We start from the raw sequence: 25,767 nt of genomic DNA on the forward strand, positions 1-25,767 counted from the left end.
GGGACAGGCAGTCAGCAGCACCGAGAGAGGAATGTAAGAGAAGACGCTGGGACAGATAGTCTACAGCACTCAGAGGAGTGTGAGCAGAGGACCTCAAATCAGGCAGTCAGCAGCATTGAGAGAAGGACATTTGGAACCTAACATCACAAGAGAAATATGAGTTCATTGTTGGGTGAAACTGCTGTGAGCGAGGGTTATTAAGTAGCTGAGAATTAGAAAAACACATTTTTTAAAAGAAGGGGCTACTTACATTTAAGTAAGAGACACAAACAATCGGGAAGTAAAGTCAAGGCCAGGTAAGTGAACCAAAGTCAACTAAAGTTTAACGTAAGGAAGCAAATTAAAGCCACGAAGGACAGCATGATCATGTGAAATGCATGTCTTGGAGTATGTAGGAAACGGTGGATGCTCCTGACATCCTAGACAACCACATGTGCAGGAAATGTCACCAGCTGCAGAACCTTGAGCCCCGGGTTTCACAGCTTGAGTGGCAGCTGGAGTCACTGTGGTGCATCGGCGAGGCTGAGAGCTATGTGGATAGCACATTCAGAGAGAGAGATGGTCACATTACAGCCGAGGAGTCTGAAGACAGGAAGGAAATGGGTAGCCTGAGAAAACTGGGGAGTTAGTGCAGTACTCCCTGGGGGGCGGGGTGGGTAGTTAGTGCAGTACTCCCTGGGGGGCGGGGGGAGGGGTCCCTAAGGGTGTTGGTTCCTCAGAGGAGTCAAATCAGAGCCAAGTTTGTAGCACCACAAACAGCTCTGTTGTGCAGGATGGGACACAGAAGAGGGGAATGGTAGGGGATTCATTAGTTAGGGGAACATATAGGTGTTTCTGTGGCTATAAACATGACTCCAGGATGGATTTGTTGCCTCCCTGGTGCCAGGGTTAAAGATGTCATGGAGCAGCTGCAGGACATGCTTCTGGGGGAGGGTCATCAGCCAAAGGTTGTGGTCCACGTTGGTACCAAAACCTTAGGCAGGAAAAGGAAACAAGGTCCTGAAAGCAGACTTTAGGGAGTAGGGAAGGTGATTGAAAAACAGACCCTCCAGAGCAGTAATCTCAGGATTATTCCCAGCCCCACGTGCAAGCCAAGGTAGAAACAGGAGAACTGAACGATTAACACATGGCTGGTAAGTTGGTGCGGGAGGGAGGGGCAGCAGATTTCTGAGACATTGGGAGTGGTTCTGGGGAAGTTGGCACCTGTACAAGCAGCGCCTGAACAGGACTGGGATGTATATTCTCACAGGGAGAGTACAGCACAGGAATTTAGCAGTGTTAAAAGGTATATATGTAAATGCAAAGAGCATAGTAAGTAAAACCGATCAGCGGAGGGCACAGATAGACACATGTGCAAGATACTGTTGCTATAACAGAGACTTGGCTTAAGGAGGAGTAAAAATGACAGCTCAACATCTCTGAATATAACGTTTTCAGGCAGGATAGGGAGGGGGAGCATGTAGCATTACTGGCTAAAGAATCCATTACAGCTGTGAGAAGAGATGATATATTAAATGAAACATCAAAAGAGGCCAAATGGGTTGAGTTCAGAAATAGAAAAGGGGCAGCCACACTCCTGGGACCCCCAAATAGTGGAAGGGAATTGGAAGAGCAAATACTTGACACATTTCTGAGCGCAAAACCAATGGGACAGTAATCAATTGGAATATGATTAGTGTGGGGCGACACGGTGGCACAGTGGTTAGCACTGCTGCCTCATAGCTCCAGAGATCTGGGTTAGATTCCCGGCTTGGATCATTGTTCGTGCGGAGTTTGCACATTCTCCCCATGTCTGCGTGGGTTTCCTCCGGGTGCTCCGGTTTCCTCCCACAATCCAAAGATATGCAGGTTAGGTTGATTGGCCATGCTAAATTGCCCCTTAGTGTCCTGGGATGTGTATGTTAGAGGGATTAGCAGGGTAAATATGTGGGGTTTTAGGGATGAAGCCTGGATGGGATTGTTGTCAATGCAGACTCGATGGGCTGAATGGCCTTCTTGTGCACTGAAGGGTTTCTATGATTTCTATATAGAGGGTACAAAATCCATGAACTGCATTCAAGAGAACTTTTTTTAGCTAGCACATATCAAGCCCAAGGAGAGGAGGGGATGCAATTTTAGATTTAGCCTTAGGAAATGAAGGTGGGTAAATGGATGAAGTAGCCGTGGAAAAGGACAAAGATAGAACAGGAGTAAAAGTTCTAAATGGTGAGAAGAAAAACAATTACAAAGCTGAGAGATGACCTGGTGAAAATGGATTGGATACAACTATTAGAAGGAAAAACTGTGTTAAAGCAGTGGGAGGCATTCAAAGGTGAAATTTTGTAAGCACAGTGTAGATATGTCCCCACAAACAAAAAGGGTGATACTGCCAAATCTAATGCCCCTGGCTATCCAGAAGCATGCAGGCCAAGTTAAAGCAGAAAAAGAAAGCTTATGACAGTCACAAAAGACTGTAGGAAGTCTGGAGGAGTATAGAAAGTACAGGGGTGAAGGAAAAATGGAAATTAGGAAGGCAAAGGCAGGATATAAAAAATATTGGTGGGAAAAATCCAAGAAATTCCTAAGATGTTGTACCAATATATTAAGAGCAAGAGAATAACGAAGGAAAATATAGGGCCTATCAGAGATGTACATGGCAACTTGTGGGCTGATTCAGGAGATGTGGGCAGGGTTCTCGATGAGTATTTTGTCTCTCTCCTCACTAAGGAGAGGGATAGTTCAGACGTTCTTGTTAAAGAGGAGGGGTGTGAAATATTGGATACAATAAGCATAGTGAGAGAAGAATTATTGGAGGGACTGGCATCCTTGAATGTGGCTAAATCACCAGGGCCAGATAGATTGTATTCCAGGCTGTTGACTGAAGCCACAGAGGAAATAACGGATGCTCTGAGGGTCGTTTTTCAATCCTCACCAAGTACAGGTGAGGTATCAGAGGATTATTATTTAAAAAGGGTGCAAGGAAACTATAGGCTGATCAGATTGACTTCAGTAGTGGGCAAATTATTGCAAAGAATTCTGCGAGACAGGATAAACTGTCAATTCAAAAGGCACAGATTGATCAGGGATACTCAGCATGGTTTTGTTAAGGGAAGATTGTGTCCTAATAGCTCAATAGAATTTTTTTGAGGAAGTAACTAGGGAGATTGCTGAGGGTTCTGCTGTGGATATTATATACATGGATTTCAGTAAGTGTAACGACCTTAATCAGGCATTTGAGGTTGGCCTTTTAGAATATGAACTCCCTGATTAAGAGCCAAATTAATGAGCCAATCAGGGAGCCTCTTGCTTTGTATTTCCACATCTCCACATCATGGCTTTGTATTTAACCAGGAATGTCAGTTCCTCTGGGACTCCGAGTGTCGGCTGCTCACTGAAAGCACTCTGTATGCTGTAGTCAGACTTGTAAATAAAGGGATTTTGGTGAAGGGACTTCGGCCTCTAAGGACTTATTACAGTAGGCCTTTGACAAGGTTCTACATGGCAAATTGGTTAGAAAAGTGGTCAAAAAATCTCGGGATACAGAGGAAGGTGGCAGGTTGGATCTAAAATTGATTCAAAGATAGATAACAAAGGTAATGGTCAATGGATGTTTTTGCAAATTGAAAACAGTTTCCACAGGGCTCAGTGTTGGGGCCCTTGCTAATTCTTGTATATATTAATGATTTGGACTTAAATGTGTAATTGATAGTGAAGAGGATAGTTATCAACTCCAGAATAATATCAATGGTTTGGTGAAATGAGCAGAGAAGTGGCAAGTGGAATTCCATCTAGAAAAGTGCGAGGGAATGCATTTTGAGAGGGCAAAGAAAGCAAGGGAATTCTCAATGAACAGGAAGATATTGAGAGGGGTTGAGGAAGTGAGAGACCTTGGAGTGCATGTCCACAGGTACTTGAAGGTGGTCATGAAAGCATATGGATTGCTTTCCTTAATTGAGTGAACTATTGAATACAAAAGGAGAGCTGTGATGATGGGACTGTATAAAATGCTGGTTAGGCCACAGCTGGAATTTCATTTAAAGTTCTGGTCACCACATTCCAGGAAGGACGTAATTGCTCTGGAGAGAGTACAGGGGAGATTTACAAGATTGTTGTCTGGCCTTGAAAATTGCAGCTATGAGGAGAGATTGGATAGGTCAGGGTTGCTTTCCTTAAAACAGAGGAGGCTAAGTGGTGACCTAATTGAGGTGTACAAAATGATGAGGGGTCTAGACAGAGTCGACTTGTTTCCCCGAGCTGAGGGGTCAATTACCACGGGACATAGATTTAAGGTGATTGGTAGAAGGATTAGAGGGGACATGAGAAAAATTTGTTTCACCCAGATGGTGAATGGCATCTGGAATTCACTGCTTAAGATGGTGGTTGAGGCTGAAACACTCAACTTGGCACGGGGTGGCACAGTGGTTAGCACTGCTGCCTCACAGCTCCAGGGACCTGGGTTCAATTCCCAGCTTGGGTCACTGTCTGTGTGGAGTTTGCACATTCTCCCCGTGTCTGTGTGGGTTTCCTCTGGGTGCTCTGGTTTTCTCCCACAGTCAAAGGATGTGCAGGTTAGGTGCATTGGCCATGCTAAATTCTTCCTCAGTGTTCCGGGATGCGTAGGTTAGTAGAATTAGCAGGGTAAATATGTGGGATTACGGGGTTAAGGCCTGGGTGGGATTGTTGTCGGTGCAGACTCGAGGGGCCGAATGGCCTCTTTGTGCACTGTAGGGTTTCTATGAATTCATTTAAACTTTACTTGGATCTGCATCTGCCGTGCTGCAAACTGTAAAGCTATGGACCAGGTGCTGGAAGATAGGATTAAAATGAGCAGCTAGTTTCCTTTTCCACTATCTTGGCCGATGCAGACATGATAAGTTGCATGACCTAGCGGCACGGTAGCACAGTGGTTAGCACTGCTGCTTCACAGCTCCAGGGTCCCGGGTTCGATTCCCGGCTCGGGTCACTGTCTGTGTGGAGTTTGCACATTCTCCTTGTGTCTGCGTGGGTTTCCTCCGGGTGCTCCAGTTTCCTCCCACAGTCCAAAAATGTGCGGGTGTAGGTTGATTGGCCAGGTTAAAAAAAAAAATTGCCCCTTAGAGTCCTGGGATGCGTAGGTTGGAGGGATTAGTGGGTAAAATATGTGGGGGTAGGGCCTGGGTGGGATTGTGGTCAGTGCAGACTCGATGGGCCGAATGGCCTCCTTCTGCACTGTAGGGTTTCTATGATTTCTGAACCAGAACCTTTCTATAGTTCACTTTTTCCTCTTTTGCAAGATTCCCTGGGGCCAGGAGGATCAAGAGTTGAAGTAATCCTTGGCCTTCCCTTTTCCTTTGGGCGGAGGTTGGAACCCACCCCATTTCTTACCTCAGGTCAGGTAATATTGCGCTGGGACACGGGCAGTATCCAATTCCTGCCCGATTTCCCACTCTCACAGACCAGCCTAGGCACAATCCCTGTTGCCATTGAACAGGAGACCGATGTGCAATATTAAAATGAGATCAGGATCTTAAAACTAACAAAACCGTGCTTCCTTTGCAACTTCCCAGGAACATCATCCATTTGAACCCCACCACACACACATCGTTCCCCGATCAGCAATCAATTTCTTAATTTTATGGCAAGCATCCCTGCATTTTTCAGCTTGCTGTAATATATCTGAAATACTATTCTATCTCTTTTTGTCATCTATTTCCAGCAAGTCACTGGATAACTTGATGACCCTTTGATAAAGCAAATAAACAATTCCGATTGAGAGCTATAACCTCCTAAATGATAACTATTTCCATCAGTGTGAGATTAATGGTAATTGTAGTTCTATGTATTATTGTCATACAATTCACCTTGATCCACATTGCATACCCTGGCATCTCTCTTCGAAACGAACACCTTTGTTGTCATCTCCTTCTCAATGCAGCGCGGAATACATATTCGGTTGTTGACCTGCCAGCTAATTGGTTCTTGTGCCTCTTGGGTCCTCTATTTGGTAGTTGGTTGTCCTTCTGACTCATAGAAGGCACTTTGCCACTTTTTGCATGTCATCCATAATGATTGGAAAGGTCTCACCTGTAAAGGGCCATTTTCAGGATCGCCTGCACCTTCCACTGGCTTCATGATTCCCCAGGCTGAGGTCAGGAATGTGGCTGTTTGCTTTCCATTGCGGTGCTTTGACACGCCAGCTGATTTACTGAGAGTTTACAGAATCTTTACAGTGCAGAGGATGGCCATTTGGCCCATCAAGTCTGTTGTGTGGCACTGTATCAAACGCCACCGCCAAGTTTCAGAGCAATGACACCCAGCATTGACTAGAAACTTCACTGGATCCACCATATCAACAGGGCAGCTAAAACAGCAGGTTAGAGGTTAAGCACTTAACCGCTCTGTGCTGATAGGCGAGGCAGCCACAGTGATAGATGCTAATTTTTGAGAGCTGGTTGGTAATTTTACCAGGAAGTTAATAAGTGGAGGTAGACTGATCCTCCTGTAAGTCAGAGGCCAGAATGACAATGGCTGTGAGAGAGAGGATGAGCAATCGGGGGTCAGGTGTAGTAATGTGTGGGTTAGGTTGATCGGCCATGCTAAATTGACCCTAGTGTCAGGGGGATTAGCAGGGTAGATGCATGGGGTTACAGGGCTTGGGTGGGATTGTGGTCGGTGCAGACTCGATGAGCCGAATGGCCTCTTTTTGTACTGCAGGGATTCTATGTAATGAGCGGAGCATACTCTTGACATGGCAGATCCGTGATGAGGAGTCAGGAATTATATGAGGCCAAGGCATGAGAAACCAAAGCAGAGTTGGAGACTGGATGCAAAAAAAGTCAAGCTGATGAAAATGAAGACTGAAGAGACTGTTGGGGATGGATGCATGGAAAGTAGCAATGAGTCAGGGGAGGCAGGAAGAAGGAATGGCCAACAGGCTTACTTCAAATCAAAGAAAGAGATTGAAATGGGTAAGGTACTGAGGTCCAAGGTACAATGCAGCTGATGGCTGCAATCAGGCTAGGCCATTGGCAGAACTGAAGAGAAGAGACTCTGGAAAGTATGGAAAAGGAAGAGTCTACATGATAAAGATAATGAGTTCACTGGATGAACGTGAATCTTGGCCGATGATCTCATTGGTATCAGTTAATGTGGATGAAAGAGAGTTCCAACTTTCCGCCATTCGCTGTGGAGAATTGTTTACTCATTACGGTCCAAGGGTGGATTTTCCAGCTGCGCTCACCCCAAAACCGGAAAATCCCACCCGAAGTCAACGCATCTTTGCGATTCCCATGGTGGGTGGGATGGGAAAACTCCCCTCCCCAGCTTTCCCAACCAATGGAAACAGCCTCTCTTTATTTATGCCATCTGTTCCCCTTGATATCTTGCAAATTTTAATCAATCACCCTTTTACCCTCTAAATCTTGGGGCTATAACCCCAGTTTGATCATCTCTCCATGTAATTTACCCCTAGAGTTCATACATCAGTGGTAAATCTAAGTTGCGCTCTCTGTAAGGCCAACATATCCTTAAGGTGTGGTGCCCAGAACTGCTCAGGGCACTCCAAGTGTAGTCTTACCAGGACTTAGTGCAATTGAAGGATTTTTCCATGTTTCTAGAATGGGATCTTCCCCACCTGCTTCAATATCCTTTTAAGACATAGTTGCATGTCCCTCACTTTGGCATGAGATGGTTAACATAACATCTGGGACTCTCATTCCTAGTTATATAACATGCTATCTGTTCCCCTAATTATTGAATCTCCCAGGTCATGCTCTTCCTTCTCCCCTTGGAAAGCCTCCTTCTCTCAGGTATCACTCCAGCTGAATGACTCTTAAGGTGAAACTTCAATAAAGAGATACTGACGGACTGCAGATACCTTTGCAACTACAACTCTGCAACCATCCACTCTTTCAGCCAAATCAGGGGTCAAGTCATCCAACTTCTAACGTTTGATCTCTAACACCAACATCCCACCCTACCCCTCCATCCTCCCCACCCCAATCCAGATTAAGCATGAACTGAGCACGTGCAAAATGGCAGAAGCAGCAGAAATTATCATTATTGATATCACAAAAAAAACTTGAACAAAAAATTATTTACAACAGTTCTGAGGAAGAGGAACTTCCTTAAAGAATTTGAGATCTGTCACTTCTTCCCTAGAATATCAATGTTCTCTGTGCCTCACAGTGAGCTACTAGCTGGAAGCTACATCAGAAGCAGTACTCTTTGGCAAGTCAACATTAGTTTAATGCTATGGTTTCTTTTGGAAAGCAGCCTAATGACAATATTTCATTCTTTATGTGCACTGTTTGAAATAAAATAAGCCAAGATGATTAGCAGGTACCACAGCCAGACTGACAGAACTTGCCATGCCAACAGCTACATCTGCTGGATTGATCACATGTATCTGGCAGTGGCCATGCCGCACTAATTCTGCAGGCTTCAAGTCATCATGGGACAACTGAGAGGTCAATTCCATCTGCTACACGGCATCTGCACTCTACTTGAACCATAACGGCATACATATTCAATTTTCTGAAATGCATCTTCTTCCAGGATAGCATAGGGATCTTCTCTGCACTGGCTGTCAATACCTGCTGTAAATCTCGCCAATGTGACATCAGGTTGGCGAGGTATGAATATTCAGTGAGGGGGTAACATATGGCCGGGAAGCCCTTTATTTATATTTAAATTTATTACAATTTATTGAAATGAGGTTCCTTCCCTTTTTGGTTCGGAACCTCATTACATCACCAGCAAGGGGTGTGGAAAATTGGTAAATGAGATCTCGCCGGTGAGAATCTTACTTTCTGACTCTTGCCATATTTTGCACTCACCTTACTGTTTGTGCTTGTGGCAAACACAGGCACAAAACTGCCCCCAATGTTTGTGAAACCTATCACAACTGAGTGAATGCTCAGCTACAAAAATCGGTGCAATCCTTTTGTTTGTGATTTAGTTGGAAATATTGATACAAGAGATCTTCACCAAATGCATTTACACTCACATCACGCATAGCGACTAAAGATATTCCCATTCCTAGTTTCTGCTTGGTACCTTCCTTCTGAATCACCAATGGGAATTCAGAGTGTGAAGGACTTCCGATGTAAACCTGCTTCTTATGACTAGATGGCGCACCGTGCTGGGATTCTAAATGACAAGTTTGATTAATGGCCAAGGCCAGCATTTGTTGCCCATTCCTAACTGCACTTGAAAAGGTGATGGTGAGCCACATTCTTGAACCACTGCAGTCCATATAGTGTAATTACACCCAGAGTGCTGTTCGGAAGAGAGTTTCAGGATTTTGCTAGAGAAGAAACCACAATGTAATTCAACATCAGAATAATTTGTGACCTGTAAGAGGTCCACAACATCAGAATAATTTGTGACCTGGAAGAGGTCTTCCAGGTGGTGGTGTCCCCCTGCATCTGCTGTCATTGTCCTTTTAGGTGATAAAGGTCACAAGTTTGGAAGGTGCTGTCAAAATAACCTGGGCTAGTTGCTGCAGTGCATCTTGTATATGGTACACACTGCTGCTACTGTGTGCTAGCGGTGGAGAGAATAAACATTTAAGGTGGTCGATTGGGTGCTGATCGAGCAGGCTGCTTTGTCTTGGGATGGCATCGAGCTTCCTGAATGTTGATCAGCAGCACTCTTCCAGGCAAATGGACAGTATTCCATCACACTCCTGACTTGTACCTTGTACTAAGTGGACAGGCTTTGGTGAGTCAGAAGGTGAGAGTTTTTCTGATCTCCTGTAGCCACAGTATTTGTATGGCTGCTTCAGGTAAACCTTTGATCAATGGTAACCACAGGATGTTGATAGTGGGGGATTCAGCAAAGGAATTCACAAGAGTGGCTAAATTGGAAAAGGAAAGATCATGGTGATGTAGAATGAAGATGCTATTCTGAGATGGAGTTTAAGTGAAGGGAGTTTTATTCTACAGCTGACTATGGCCTGTGAAAGCTTGATGCTGACAAATGGATGTAAATGTGGAGGAATTCAATTCCCTAATGCTGAAACCGTCATCTTGATGAGCACATGCATTGAACGAGAAGTTATTTTAGGTACACCTCTATCATCCATACTCAGGCCCATCAGCCACAAAGCAGAAAGGAATGAGAATGTGATGCCCACTCATAATGCTATCTGATTTAAAAAGCAGCCCCAACACCATGATTTATATACATGATCTGAGTTTAGGCCTAAGTCATTTAACCACAAGTTCAATATCAGTTAATTACTTCTGACATAATTTAAAAAGTTAGAGATACTTTCCCCCTTTTGCAAATAGTCTTCCACCCTCAAGTAACAGTAAGAAGTCTCACAACACCAGTTTAAAGTCCAACAGTGAGTCACCGGATGAAGGAGCAGCCCCCTGAAAGCTCGTGATTCCCAATAAACCTGTTGGACTTTAACCTGGTGCTGTGAGACTTCTTACTGTGTCCACCCCAGTCCAACGCCGGCATCTCCACATCATGATCCTCAAGTAAAGAATGCTCCTTTATGTGGAGAATGTTAATTTTCAAGCAGTAAACATCCTTCAGAAAGGGACACTTTTCAACTTCTCGTGCTCAGGATCTCGCCCCTCGCTACCTCAGTAGCCTTTCCCAGCCCGACAGTAATCCAAGAACTCTCTGATTTTGCTTTTATGTGCATATTTCACTCCTTTCATCCTGCTATTGGTGGCGGCATCTTCAGCTATCCAGGCCCCTTGCTCTAGAATTCCCTGCCTAAAACCTCTCCATCTCCCCCTCTTCCATTTCCACCTTCCTGAAACACCTCTCTTTGACCAAAGTTTTAATTCGCCTCTCCCAATATCTCCTTCTTGTCTCGGCATCAGTTTGGGTCTGTTTAGTCTGGTGTGAAATGCCCTGAGACACTTTTCCCTGTTAAAGGTGCCATATAATTGCAAATTAAAGTCTGCGTATCTTCGGGAAATAATTTCTTTGTCCTTGATCATGGGGTTCATAATGTTTGTGCGTATACAGACGACAAAAGGTCAGTCATCTGTCACTGTCTCTCTAGCTGAGGGTGTGTATACTGGGAAGGTTTGTAGAAGGGTCACTTAGACCCAAAATGTTAACTCTGATCCTCTCCACAGATGCTGTCAAACCTGCTGAGTTTATCCAGCATTTTCTGTCTTAATTTCCAATTTCCAGCATCCGCAGTATTTTTGCTTTTATACTGGGAAGGGTCTTGTGTCCTTATCTCTCTAGCCCCTACCTTATGCAGGCGCCTTCGCCGGCGAAACCTCAGTAGCTCTTTATGTTGACGAGACACAAAGTTAACAGCTGCATATTCCAATAGTGCAGAGAAGACAAAGAGTAAGCAGACAGCCATCCAGATGTCAATGGCTTTTACATAGGATACCTGAAGTAGGGAAAGACAATTATTATTCACGGTACTGTAGCATAAGAACTGCACATTCATCAGCTAACCAAGCTCCGGTTACTGTTCCACTCAAGGGAGTTCCGTTTGGCTTTACAGTCTTTCCGTCATTTTGCCACCACAAAAGAGTTTGAATAGGAAATCGAGAAAGGAAAGGCAATTAGATTCAACAAGAAAGACTTGAGGAAATAGAAATAAGAGATGGGAAAGTAGGAATTGGAAACATTGGGAATGTCCAACGGGTACCGTTAGGAAGGCCTCACACATACTGAGAACCAAAGGACGAGAGAAAGCTTAGAATAAGAAAGTATTTTGTGTCCATCAAGGAGAATATTCCTCAGCCAGTGCACACCTACATCAATCATGAATTTCCCCCTTTCCCACACAAGATCTCAGTGCTCTCTTTACATTTTCGAAATGGCACGGGCAATTCCTATATCCATAATAATTTTGATATCTATATAAATGGATATAGTATCTATATAGCTCTCAACTAAGGTACTTCTTAAAGGTTGCCATTTAGTCTAAAAACAGAAAATGCTGGACTGGCAGGTCTGGCGTTCTCTGTGGAGGGAGGAAGAGAGAGATTTAAAATATTCTTCAGGTCGTTCTTCAGAACAGTTGAAAGGTCACGACCGGAAACATTTGCCGGAATTTTACCGCCTCACCCGCCCGAGGCTTGTAAGATCCCACCCGAGGCCAATGGAGAGTGCCGTTCTGCGAGCCTCGCCCGCCCCGATTCTGGGTGGGTGTGCTGGTAAAGTTCTGGGGATTAACTCTCCTTCTCGCTCCACAGCGGCTGAGTATTTCCAGCATTTTCTGCTTTTATTTCAGATTTCCAGCACTCGCAGTATTTTGTTTTTGATTTAACCTTGGTAGTCATTACTACATTCATTCCCCTGTGGAAAAAGATTCTTCTAAATTTTAATTGCATTTGAGATTTTGCTTTTTTTAAAAACGTATACTTTCAAATTCTCTGCTCCGTCAAAGAAAAATAGCCTGCTTCCTTCTACCATATCTCTTTATTTTTCATTATTCTAAAGATCCATGTCACGTCTTTTAGTTTTTTCTCAGTGAAGATACATTCAATTCCCCAAGTCTTTCTTCATAACACAGTCTGAACCCTGCAGTCATCCTCATTATTCACCTCTGAGATTATTCCAGTTACTTTTTAGGGTAATCAAAACTGCATAACAGGTTTGTCCTCACTAATGACCTACGCCAAACCATTATAAATGTCCTGGCGTGGTATCCAGAACTGCTCAGATGTAACCAACCACTAATTTGCTTAATTGTTAACTACTTCATATCTGCAAGATAATTTTTGGCTATGAGCAGTTATCATTCCTAATCTCTTTCCTCTTCCATCCATCCCAATGTATGCCATTTCATATTGTTCCATCTATACAGCCAGAGGTTGCATTGTGCCTCTGTCACTTGAGGAGGCTATTTATTTTGGCCTTGACTCTATCAGGTTTGTTTTTGGTCACTTAGTGGACAGGGAAATCTATAGGGGATTAACTGATGGGTCTACTACTGTGTTTGATCAAATCATCCATCCACAGATCTATGATTCCTCCAACTGCATAACGTGCATGAACTTGCATAAGTTCAAAGCCAAAATGTGCATCCGGGGGAAGCATTCAACACCAGCATGCAGTGTCGCAATGTTTTTCTTCCATGAAAAGTGGGCATTGCCCGACCTTTTTGTTTGGATTCCCATGCCCCATTATTTTGATTTAATTTTGATATCCTGTTAGTATTATTTTGTTTAAAGTTAATTTGGTTGGACCATCATCTCATAGAATTCAAATGGCATTGCCCCTTCATGTGGAAACATTTGATGTATTCTGTTGGTATTCAAGCCAACCCGATCCTGCCATTCTGTTGGCCTCTTTCATGTTGTGCAAATGTTTCTAATTCAATCCCATTCTTTATTTATCTTATATTTGCTCACACTGAACCTTCCCAAAATAGTAACGAAACAGGAGTTGGAACTGTTCTAGGTCTCAAACCGCCTTTGGTCAAGATCTTCACATGTATGAGCTCCCAATTAGTACAGAGACAGTCTTCCAATCCAATTAAAGGTGTTGAGTGTGCCCTCGAAGTTGGATGGCCAATCAGAGGCTTTCCAGACTCAGAGAAGCAGCTGGTTGCAGGGCAAGGTAAGGTAACTGGGAGGGTGCTTCAACAGTTTAAAAAGGGCTGCAGGGAAAAGCCTGGGAACTACAGGCCAGTGAGCCTCACATCTGTGGTGTGGGTAAGTTGTTGGAAGGTATTTTAAGAGACAGGATCTACAGGCATTTAGAGATGCAAGGATTGATTAGGGACAGTCAGCATGGCTTTGTGAGTGGAAAATCATGTCTCACAAATTTGATTGAGTTTTTTGAAGGGGTAACCAAGAAGGTAGATGACGGCAGTGCTGTTGGTGTTGTCTACATGGACTTTAGCAAGGCCTTTGACAAAGTACCGCATGGTAGGTTGTTGCATAAGGTTAAATCTCACAGGATCCAGGGTGAGGTATCTAAATGGATACAAAATTGGCTTCATAGAAATCATAGAAACCCTACAGTGCAGAAGGAGGCCATTCGGCCCATCGAGTCTGCACCGACCACAATCCTACCCAGGCCCTACCCCCACATATTTTACCTGCTAATCCCTCTAACCTACGCATCCCAGGACTCTAAGGGGCAATTTTGTTTTTAACCTGGCCAATCAACCTAACCTGCACATCTTTGGACTGTGGGAGGAAACCGGAGCACCCGGAGGAAACCCACGCAGACACGAGGAGAATGTGCAAACTCCACACAGACAGTGACCTGAGCCGGGAATCGAACCCAGGACCCTGGAGCTGTGAAGCAGCAGTGCTAACCACTGTGCTACCGTGCCGCCGCCTTCTTGACAGAAGCCAGAGGGTGGTTGTAGAGGGTTGTTTTTCAAACTGGAGGCCTGTGACCAGCGGCATGCCTCAGGGATCAGTGCTGGGTCCACTGTTATTTGTCATTTATATTAATGATTTGGATGAGAATATAGGAGGCATGGTTAGTAAGTTTGCAGATGACACCAAGATTGGTGGCATACTCGTTGGAATTTAGAAGGCTGAGGGGGGATCTTATAGAGACCTATAAGATAATGAAGGGGCTGGATAGGGTAGAGGTGGAGAGATTCTTTCCACTTGGAAAGGAAACTAGAACTAGAGGGCACAGCCTCAAAATAAAGGGGGGTCAGTTTAGGACAGAGTTGAGGAGGAACTTCTTCTCTCAGAGGGTGGTGAATCTCTGGAATTCTCTGCCCATTGAAGTGGTGGAGGCTACTTGGTTGAATATGTTTCAATCACGGATAGATGGATTCCTGATCGATAAGGGAATTAGGGGTTATAGGGATCAGGTGGGTAAGTGGAACTGATCCACTTCAGATCAGCCATGATCTTATTGAATGGCGGGGCAGGCTCGAGGGGCTAGATGGCCTACTCCTGCTCCTATTTCTTATGTTCTTTCTTATGTTCTTATAGTGGACAGTGAAAAAAGTTATCTCCGATTGCAACGGGATCTTGATCAATTGGGCCAGTGGGCTGATGAATGGCAGATGGAGTTTAATTTAGACAAATGCGAGGTGATGCATTTTGGTAGATTGAACCAAGGCAGGACTTACTCAGTTAATGGTAGGGCATTGGGGAGAGTTACAGAACAAAGAGATCTAGGGGTACATGTTCATAGCTCCTTGAAAGTGGAGTCACAGGTGGATAGAGTGATGAAGAAGGCATTCGGCATGCTTGGTTTCATCGGTCAGAACATTGAATACAGGAGTTGGGACATCTTGTTGAAGTTGTACAACACATTGGTAAGGCCACACATGGAATACTGTGTGAAATTCTGGTCACTCTCTTATAGAAAGGATATTATTAAACTAGAAAGAGTGCAGAAAAGATTTACTAGGATGCTACCGGGACTTGAAGGTTTGAGATATAAGGAGAGGCTGGATAAACTGGGACTTTCTTCTCTGGAGCGTAGGAGGCTGAGGGATGATCTTATAGAGGTCTATAAAATAATGAGGGTCACAGATCAGCGAGATAGTCAATATCTTTTCCCAAACGTAGGGGAGTCTAAAACTAGTGGGCATAGGTTTAAGGTGAGAGGGGAGAGATACAAAAGTGTCCAGAGGGGCAATTCTTTCACACAGAGGGTGGTGAGTGTCTGGAACAAGCTGCCAGAGGTAGTAGTAGAGGCGGGTACAATTTTGTCTTCTAAAAAACATTTAGATAGTTACATGGATAAGATGGGTATAGAGGGATATAGGCCAAATGCGGGCAATTGGGATTAGCTTAAGGCTTTTAAAAAAAAGGGCAGCATGAACAAGTTGGGCCGAAGGGCCTGTTTCCATGCTGTAAACCTCTATGACTCTATGAAGGTGACTCCAGAGTCACAGATTAAAAACTTTAATGGAAAAATGCAAAAAGAAGCCAGTTCACCCATCTGTGGGAGATGGGTGAGGAGGGGTGTGTGTGTGTGGGGAGGGTGGGGGGTTTGGGGGGGGAAGGGGTTGGTGCAATGGGTGGGGGAGTGAGTCCTTCTACAGGGTGGCCTTTGGCTATACTCTGTACCTCCACCCAAGCAGCGAAGGAGGGCCTGTAGGCCTGTAGGCCTGATAGGCGTGCTGACACACCAGCCTGCCACTGGGTGCCCAACTGAAGATAGTTGATCTGCACCCCCGCAACCACCCCCCACCACCCATCATTTTGGAAAACTGGAAACCAACTACTGGAATCTTACATTTGGGCTCCATTAGTGACCTTTAATAAGGCTTATTTCCTGCCCCATCTTGTGGAAGTGGGTGCCTTTCCTGAGCCTTGGAACCCACACCTGCCAAAATAGCTGTAGTTAGGAGTTGGGTTGGGAATGCCAGCCTCCCAGTTAGTTACTTCAAGCCCCATTCACAGTGGTTCCAGACATCTGTAGGGCCTGAAACTTCAGCCCTAAATGTCTATGCCAATTTTCAACCCACTTACCTCATGGGGATAATTGTTTCAAAATATTAGAAGTCTTCAAATTTGCTTATCAACTGCATAAAGGCACCAGCAAATTGTCTATATCTATTGCTAATAGCTTGTTTGATATGATTCACAAATATGTCGGCATAAAGTAAGCTGGAGGATCTCTATGGAGCGCCATTTTTTGCTTCATGCTTGATACTGCATTCCCAATTGTCACTGTCCTTTTCTGTTGACAAACAATTTCAGTCCAGGTGATCTGTAACCTTGTACCAAGAAACATAGGGTTGAATTTTCCCCTTGTGCCACTGAGCAATTCTGTGTGGGAGAACTAAATGGAAGGCATGTGTGGCTATAATATTATACTTGCCAGCCCATTTCCACCATTGGTCATTTTCCCTGGGTCAGTAGAGGTGGTGGGCAGGTTGCAACACAAAACTCAAGTAAAGTGACATTGGGTTCACTATTTAAAAGCTAGCTCCAAGTACAATTTTCCAGGTGGACTCCAGGAGGCTTTGGGGACCATGCCAAATAAGTCCATTTGTGAGGCTTACAGCAAGCCTCCCGTGGAATCGTCGGCTTTTGACAGGTTAAAAGTTCTTGCCAACTCCAAGTGTCATAACTAGATGTTGTTTGATAAGTTATATCTGTTTTCAATGCAGTAATTGATCTGTCCTTAAAAGGTAAACGACTCTTAAATTGGCCAGCATTGTGTAAGTTCACATGCATTAGTACAATTTATCCAGTGGATAAAATCCTCTTCTACATTCAGCAATATGGAGAATCATATCTTAATGAATGCAGGAGATCCTGTGGTTTGATTTTTTGATTTTCGCATTGATTTAATGTCCTAATATCTGTGTACCTTTGAGAAACTGTTCCAGTAACCACTAAGTACAAAATGTATGAGCAACAGGATAGCATTAGCAAGTCTTTGAAATTCTCATGAAATATCAGCCTTTCAAAATCCCCTTTGAAAAGAGTTGACCCCCTGACAAGCTTATAAAACTGTCAATCAAATACAAGTTTTCATATTTGCATTGGAAACATATTTAATCAACTTTACATCTCCTAATATTGTTCAAATAAACAAACATTGAAGAAAACAATTCAAAGATAAACTTATTACACTGTCAAACAAAGCTAGCAGTTCCATTTGCAGCTATGCAAAAAAAACCCCTAGAGAGCTGAATCCATTAGTGGGTCTTGGAGCTCAGCCTGACATTCATAATGAGACCATCTGGCAAAACAAATGTCTGGCCATCTGTTCCATCTGCTTTGTCAAAACAGTTGCCAGTTGGGAGTTGAGGGATGAGAGCCAGAAAGCCTAACAACCGTGAACAAAACTGGGCATATGTACCAGTAAATGAAGGTAAGCCTTCTAACCTACGAACCTTGGCATTTGCCCTCCTTTGTTGCTGCATCAGGCGGCGCTTGGGCTGACACAAGCCCACTTCCAACTCTCAAACCAAATTCCAGGTGAATGGGCTGACTTTCCGAAGTTGGAACCTTGACGTTGCAAAACGGCCCGATTCATGCTTCCCGAACCAAAGTTGAAAATTCAGCCCATAATCTTCTGGCATTATATGTAGAACTTTGTTAAATACCTTCTCGGGAATTATTGGAAATGTAATTATTGCTCAGTGATACAATATATATGTATAAAATCCCTGATAGAACAAACTTTAAACACAACATGTAAAATTGCAGGGTTAAGCTACTCCTTTGAACTTTCACTTAGTGTTTCTGATGCTATACAAGTCCATTTCATCCCTTGCTAACTTGTGGTATCTTGCACTCAATTACCTTTGGTAGGGATGCTCGAGATCCTGAACTCTGAGTAGTCATGGTAAGCACAGTGGTAATCCCTAGACCAACTCGTGCTGGTGCTGCATCCATGTTAATCCAGAAGGAGACCCAGGACAGGATGACAATGAGCAGGCTCGGGATATACATCTGGATTAAGTAGTAACCCATCTGCCTCTCCAGGTGGAAACGCGCCTCTATACAAGTAAATTTCCCTGGAGTTGGACAGAAAAGTTAATGCGATATGATTTAGATTAGTTAAAACAATGCATCAATAAAGCCTTCAGGCAATACGTTTTCAAGGAACATTCATTGTGTTTTACAGAAATTGTTTGCACTGACAGATAGGCTGAAAACTGGAGAATGCGGATTCAAGATGACTAGCAAAAGAATCAGACGGGAGATGAGGAGAACATTTTCGGCACATGAGTCTTTATGACCTGGAACGCATTTCCTGAAGGGGTGGTGTAAGCAGATCCAAAGTAACTTCCAAAGGGAAACTGTATGGATGCCCATAATTATCAAGATTGGCAAGGCTATGGGAGGCGGAGGAGGACAAAGGGCAGGACAACTCCTTCTAAGGAGCTATCAGAAGCACAAATCGACTCAATTGCCTCCTTCGGTGCTGTATGATTCTATAATGCATCAAGTTACCACATCTTTGTCCACTTTTAAAAAGGGGTAATGCTTTGGCTTTGGCTACCAGTAACTGGAGCTGTACTTCCCATGAATGTGATCATTGACAATGGTCATAAAACCATGCACATGTATGCTCCATGTGAATGGAACGGAACATTAAACATACAATTTACTGTACTGAGTTATTGACATTCCCCTCTGAAGATGTTACTTCTAACTGATTGGTTTAGTTGAACAATGATTTTCCAGTGCGTGTCAAGTTAAAATGAAAGAGATTCAAAAACGACATGCACATAACAAAGCCTGAATATTGTTAAAAATGTGTCTAAAGAGCAACTATTGCAAACATAACATCCCCCATTCCCCCAAATTAATCACCTTCTAAGCAGAGCAAATAAATTGACACAGAAAGTGATTTATCACTCAGTTCCACACAGACAACAGCAGTTTTGTTGCCTCTGGGACCTTCTGTGTAAAATTGTGATCTTTAGTTAGCAAATTGCAGCACATGTGACAATTGTAGAAATCCGCAGAATGCTGTGTCACCTCATTTGGCCACTGATAAAGTGCTCTCCATCAACTGAGTGCCAAAACAATGGACAGACATAGAATATCTTCACTCTAACAATGCTGAATAACTGGATTCCATGTCCCATGATCATGGACAGAATTAATGTGCTCTCTTACTTCCCTTGATCAGTATGTGTTGAATGAAGGAGGAGTGTGCTTTTTCTTTACCTCTTCCGAGTATGTATTTCAGTTAAGTAATTTCAACAGCAAGCTTTTGTGAGTTTAAAAAAAACAAAGACGTTTATTTATTCTCACACACTTACCCCAAATTAAACATGATTTCTCACACACATTCTTGCACAGGCAAACAAAGATTAGATACAGGTGGAGGTCATGCACTTACACAGCTCAGAATTATCTCAGTCTCTGATGTTAGAAGGCAGAATTTTCTGGCTGCACTTGTCCCAAGATTGGAAAATACTGCCTGAGATCAACGCACATTTGCATGTTCTGTGTCACACCCACTACGATTCCCGTGGCGCACAGGATGGGAAAACAGCCCCCCCCCCCCACCTCCCCCCCATAATCTCTGGTCTCCCATGTAGTAGGCTTGTAGTTTTCTGGGTTGTATCAATACTTTAAATTTGAAGTGAGGGTCTTGTGCAGCAAAGGATTCTCAGCAAGCTGTGAGATTTCTTGTCATCTAATTTCTCGAAGGTTGGTTCTCAGATGAATTTGAAAGTGGAAGAGGTTGAGAAGTCCTTTTCTCTATTTTGATCACCTACTTTCCAGGTATTACTCTTAAATACCATGGCTGCTTGATAATTTGCAGCTCGTTCTGATCTGATTTTCTGACCACTCAACTGTTGGTTTAATTGTTTTCTGGAGGAACTGTCTGCAAACAGCTTTCGCTGAGTTTTAAAAAGCAGACAGTAAACATGGTCATCTCACAAATTCAAAGTCCTTCCACATCAGGGGCCAATCTTCATGTTGATCCCTACATTCTGTGTTGTTTTTAACAGTTTTGAGATTCACCCGGTCTAGTTTGGATGGTAAGATCATCATGATTTAAAAGAAGTTCGCTGGTGTCCATCAACCTTTGTCCATCACCAATAGAGTTTCGTACTCCTTTTTTGTTCAGTATAAAACAGAGACAGACAGTCTGGGAATCCTTTAGTTCTTTTGTTGGCCCATCCTTGACAAAGAGAAGTGTGAATTCCCCGGAAAACTGAACATGTCCATATTGAGAATTGGTACTGACAGTTGCCCAAATGTCAAAGGTCATATGATTTACAACAGCCACTTATAAGTTTAAATTTACTTATTCGTGTACAAGTAGGCTTACATTAATACTGCAATGAAGTTACCGCAAAAGAAAACCCAGTGGCCACACATCGGCGCCTGTTCGGGTACACTAAGGGAGAATTTAGCATGGACAAAGCACCTAACCAGCACGTCTTTCAGAGTATGGGAGGAAGCCGGAGCACCCAGAGGAAACCCACACAGACACAGGGAGAATGTGCAAACTCCACACAGACAGTGACCCAAAGTGGGAATTGAACCTGGGTTCCTGGCGCTGTGAGGCAGCAGTGCTAACCACTGTGCCACCGTGCCACCCGTGTATGTGCTGATGCATGCTTGATATTATTTGGGGTAAGAGTGTGCTGAGGTGAGTGTGATGGTCTGCAGAACTAACTTCTTCCTCGTGGCCTGAAACCTCTCTGTAAAAAAAAGATTGCAGAGAATGACTACAGTGTCAGAAAATGATTGGTGAAATTTCTTATTAGTCGGAGTCAGCAAAGCAGAAAGAGCATTTTGTTTAGAAACTTTGATCTGTGCATTAGCCAATAATCTGGGGTTGATCTTAAACCCTCTCTCCACCTTCTCACAGGGTGAGAATCACAGTGACAAAGTTTCAAATCTGGCTGAGCTCATTGATCCAGAATGATTTCTGCTTTGTTGATTTCACATCGGCCCAGACTGTGATTACAGGCAGCTGGGAACTGAATTCAACCAAGTCGCAGCCAGGTGGTATCACTGGCACAGCAACAACTTGTACTCAGTGGGGATAGAGCGGGGGGAGGGGGGGTTGGGGGAGGAGAGCGTCCCACCTGCTGACAAAACTACCAGAGAGAACCAGCAAAAGAAAGCACAGTGACCAAAATAGACCAAGGCCAGGAGAGGAGAGGGCAGGCGAAGGACACCGAGCCAGGCAGTCAGCAGCACCTGGAGGGGAATGTAAGCGGAAGACACTGGGACAGATAGTCCACAGCACCCAGAGGAGAGTGTGAATGGAGGACACTGACCCAGGCAGTCAGCAGGACCTAGAGGAGTGAGAGGGGGGACCCTGGGACAGGCAGTCAGCAGCACCTAGAGGAACGTGAGCAGGGAACATCAAACCAGGCAGTCAGCAGCACCCAGAGGAGAGTGAGAGGGGAACATCAAACCAGGCAGTCAGCAGCACCCAGAGGAGAGTGAGAGGGGAACATCAAACCAGGCTGTCAGCAGCACCGAGAGGATTGTGCAAGAGGAGGACATCAAGCCAGGCATTTAGAATTTAACACCAGAGAAACATGAGTTCATTGGTCCTGGCGCAAAGCTGGCATTGCCTGCTTGTAATTTACATCTAGATTTTGAACACTTTTGTCATGTATGTTGAATGGTCATTATGTTGTTCCGGCAGTTACGTGCATTTAAGGGCATTGTACTTCATGGATGGTCAGTGATAGGTGATGTAGGCGTCTGGATACACCATTTATTGTGTGGCCTTACAAGTACTGGGATCACTGACTATCCTGACCTTGGGCAGCATTTGTAAAGTCGGGGGTTTAAAACCAAGCCCGTAACCCAGCAGGTAGTTCCTCACTCAGGCTGCTGTCTGAACAACATCAGTAGCTGGGGTGTTCCATATAGTGCAGACATGGACAACGTACAGAGGACCCCTTAAATCCCAGGAGGAATATCACTGGCGATCTCTCTGTGATACACCTGAAGGATTCATGTCTGGTGGTCTCATTCCTGCTGCACATTTAGAAGAGAAAAGCCCCTTTGGTTTATGAATCCTGACGGCTGTTGCCAAGTAACTCGCAGCGTTGATGTTTGCAATTGATTATCCCTTGTGCCGGTGGAAGTCCAGCGATGGCAGTGAGACCCACAACCCCGACAGCCTGACTCTCTGAAACTCACAGATTCATTGACCCTTCACAGATTCATTGACAGGCCTTGGTGATGTCCCTGATGCATTTGTGAATGGCTGTTTGTGAGATCTCATACAGGACCCCTGTAGAACCTTGGAAAGACACGCGGGCAAAGGAATCCAATGCCATGGTTAGTCTTAAAGCTACCAACATTGGATTCCCCCCAATCTCACAGAACATAGGTCTTCCTCAAGGAGCTTCCATAGTTGAGTGACGGAAGGCTGTGACATTCCGAGCAGCTTCCGACATTGCCTGGCATTTACAGATAGTTTCACCTACTATGGCATATTCGATTGCGTGCCAGTGTTAAACATTGCACCAGCCTCTGGTTGACTCACTGCTGGCACTCCTTCTTGCAGGCCTATTGCTGTGTCTGTCTGTGGGCCACTGTCCACTGGTTCTGCTGCTTGCAGAGTGACACCAGAGCTAGCAGAAGCACTGGGTGCAGTAGACCCATCCTGTCTGCTTGAGGTTATCTGTGAACAAAAATGCAGGCAGCAATCTGATCAGCACAGCTTTTGAGGCCCTCCCTTCAAAGCACTTTGAACTATTGGGAAGCTCTAATTGTAACATGAAACACACTCTTATCTCCAGTCACCTCACTGTGGTTCACTGCAGAGAGCCCTTCTTGTTGATGCAGCTATGTGCATGGACACTCGACCAGTGACCCTGGATCTGGATATCATGCCTCTGTACCCTTCCTCAATCCTAATGGCCCTCCCTCCATCACCCTTGACCCTCACTCCATCGCCCTTGCTTTGCCAATTGGTGACCATCAACCCATCCCCTGACCCGGCTATCAGTGACCCTTGAGTTTTCCCTCAGCACAGCAGAACTTCCAGTGCCTCACACTCCACTTTCCCTCAACCTGCCATTTATCCTCAACACTTCTTCCCACTGATACCCTCAGTTCTCAGGACTTCACTGATTACCCTCCCTGTGTAACCCTTACTCTCCCATAGTCATGCTCGACCTACAGTCAATCCAACTCCCTTCCTTTGTGCCCCCATGAGACTTTGTAGGGCTGCCAACTCCATCTCTCCCCCGTTTTGTCGCAACCTGTTCTCATTTTCCCAATGTGGCAGGAATATTAGCTGAATGAAACCCATAGATATTTGCAGCAATTGTACTGTGTTAAGAGAGTAAACACAGAGATGAGAATATCCTTGTACATCTATTTAACTAATTATTCGGGAGTGCCTTTAGATGGTTAATTGTGGACGTGAACTCTACCAACCAAATCGATCCTCCTCCCACATCAAACAATGCTTCAAAAGAGACATTAAAAGTATGGTGCATGTTACATTCCAAACCCTCTCCTCTACCTTCTACTCTTCCTCTGTTACCCACAAGCTTTCTCCCTGCTAACCCCGCCCCCCCATTGGCCTTGACCAATCCCAGATAACCATGCTTGCCCCCCCCCCCCCCCCCCGTCACCCTTGAATCTCCCATATTACCCTGGATCTTATAACCATTACCCTCCACATGCCATCTCTCTCCCCACTTTGCCGACACCCATGACCATCACAGTATCCTCTCTGACCCTGAACCCTCCCATTATCCACCTCACACTTCTGTTTGCTTCTGTGACTCACCCCAATACACTTCCAATATCCAACTGTGACTCTGGACCTGCCCTCGGTGCTGAATTCCACTCGCTCCTCTGACCGTGAATGTTTCCTCTGCCACCCAGCGCTCTCAAATTAACCCAAAGGACCCCACGAATGATAGCATTGACCTTGCCCCATAGGACCATCACAATCCATGTCCAGAGAGGTCCCCCTTCCCATCCCCACAACAAGACCACCAAATGCAAGATACTAGGCCTTTCCCACCTCTGCATGTCCCTCCCTCGATCAGCCACGCCCCATTCCCCTTTAACTGCTGCCACCTAATCTCAATCATTGGGTGGGAATTGACAGCTTTGCTTGACCCGAGACCGGAAAATCCTGCCCGAGGTCAACGGACCTTCCCATTTTCCACCCCTTGCCTGCTCCGATTCCCGTGGCAGGCGGGGCGGTAAAATTCTGGTGATTGCCTCCAATCATTGAACAAAACTCCCCACAGAGCTAAAAGCAGCTTACACTGACTCTAACTCCACCACGGAGACTACCTCGCCTATTTCACACGATGGCTAAGCAGTCATGAATCTGAAAGCATGTATTTCTTATTCAGATTCTTCAATTCGAAAGGTACACTTAATTGCCTTATAATGATCATGCATGATATGTAGATGTATTCAAAAGGGCTTCCCAATGTTGTAATATGCCCTTAAGCAATAGCAGCATATCTTCATTAGAAAGGAAGTGTGTCATGTGATCCAGTCTCAGTTTCACTTTGGCCTGTTTGCAGGACACAACACACACAGCTCTGCTGCCGATGTCTTCAAAGCTTATATTCTCATGTTCCTAGTTCAAATAAATGCAGACACAAAGTACTTACACAATCCCTTATGAGTGATTGGCACTGTTATATCATTATAAAAACGCAACAGCCAACACTTATTCTCAGGAAGCTCGAACAGCCATCAGTTATCCGAGAACTTAATATGTTGTTTCATCCTGCCATCGGGAAGCTGACCTTTGGCCTCCCGCACGATTAGGATTTCACGCCCGCCTCGCTTCCCACTCCCGAGAGCGTCAAGATTCCGTCCGATCTTACTAGTTATAAAACTGACCTGTGTTGTAGTGCTTTGTGCAGTCTCTTAAATCCTTTTCCTCTTTGAGAATAAACTGTGGTAAAGTTAATCCATCAGCTACCTGTACAGCTTTATCATCCCATTGAAATATCAGATCATTCATTGTGTATCCAACTGAAGGGCAAAAGAGGGAAAAGAAATCTCAATTCATCAGAATAAGCAGTGCAGAAACCTAATACTGGACTACTAAACCATTTGTAAATTCCCACAAGATTACAGAAGTAACTTAGAAATGTGGTTAATTCTCTGAGTGACACTTTTCATGTATCTATCAATGCATTTGTTTAAACCTGTGGTATTTTAATACATTTATTTCAGCTGATTATAGCGGCTGGAACACAATCCTGGACAAATGAATGGTTTCCCCAGACACTACAAAGAGTTGCAATGACCAGGGGCTGGAAATGGAAGACAGCTCATTCAAATGGAACTTCTTAAAAGGCTCCTGTCTCCTAAAGGTAAGTCAGTCTTGGGAGGCAGAACATTGGTGTAAATGGAGGGAAGGCTCAGGAAAACCCAGGCCACACATTCTCACCTGCATTTGTGTGTGGTGGGGTGGGCAATGGATGAGGTGGTAAGA

At 44.5% G+C, this 25,767-nt stretch overlaps 1 protein-coding gene across 1 annotated transcript in view; it reads right to left on the bottom strand.

Moving 5' to 3' along the window:
* The window catches only part of glra1 (glycine receptor, alpha 1), a 167,306-nt gene that overhangs the window by 38,622 nt on the left and 102,917 nt on the right, over positions 1-25,767 (bottom strand). Inside the window, exons 7-9 of the mRNA XM_078231724.1 lie at positions 25,167-25,301; positions 18,144-18,358; positions 11,186-11,332 (exon numbers count right to left, since the gene is read on the bottom strand). Of these exons, the coding sequence (XP_078087850.1) occupies positions 11,186-11,332; positions 18,144-18,358; positions 25,167-25,301 (497 nt within the window). The remainder of the gene's footprint in view (positions 1-11,185; positions 11,333-18,143; positions 18,359-25,166; positions 25,302-25,767) is intronic.

This window comes from Mustelus asterias, chromosome 16, assembly GCF_964213995.1.
Source record: "Mustelus asterias chromosome 16, sMusAst1.hap1.1, whole genome shotgun sequence".
Lineage (NCBI taxonomy): Eukaryota > Metazoa > Chordata > Chondrichthyes > Carcharhiniformes > Triakidae > Mustelus > Mustelus asterias.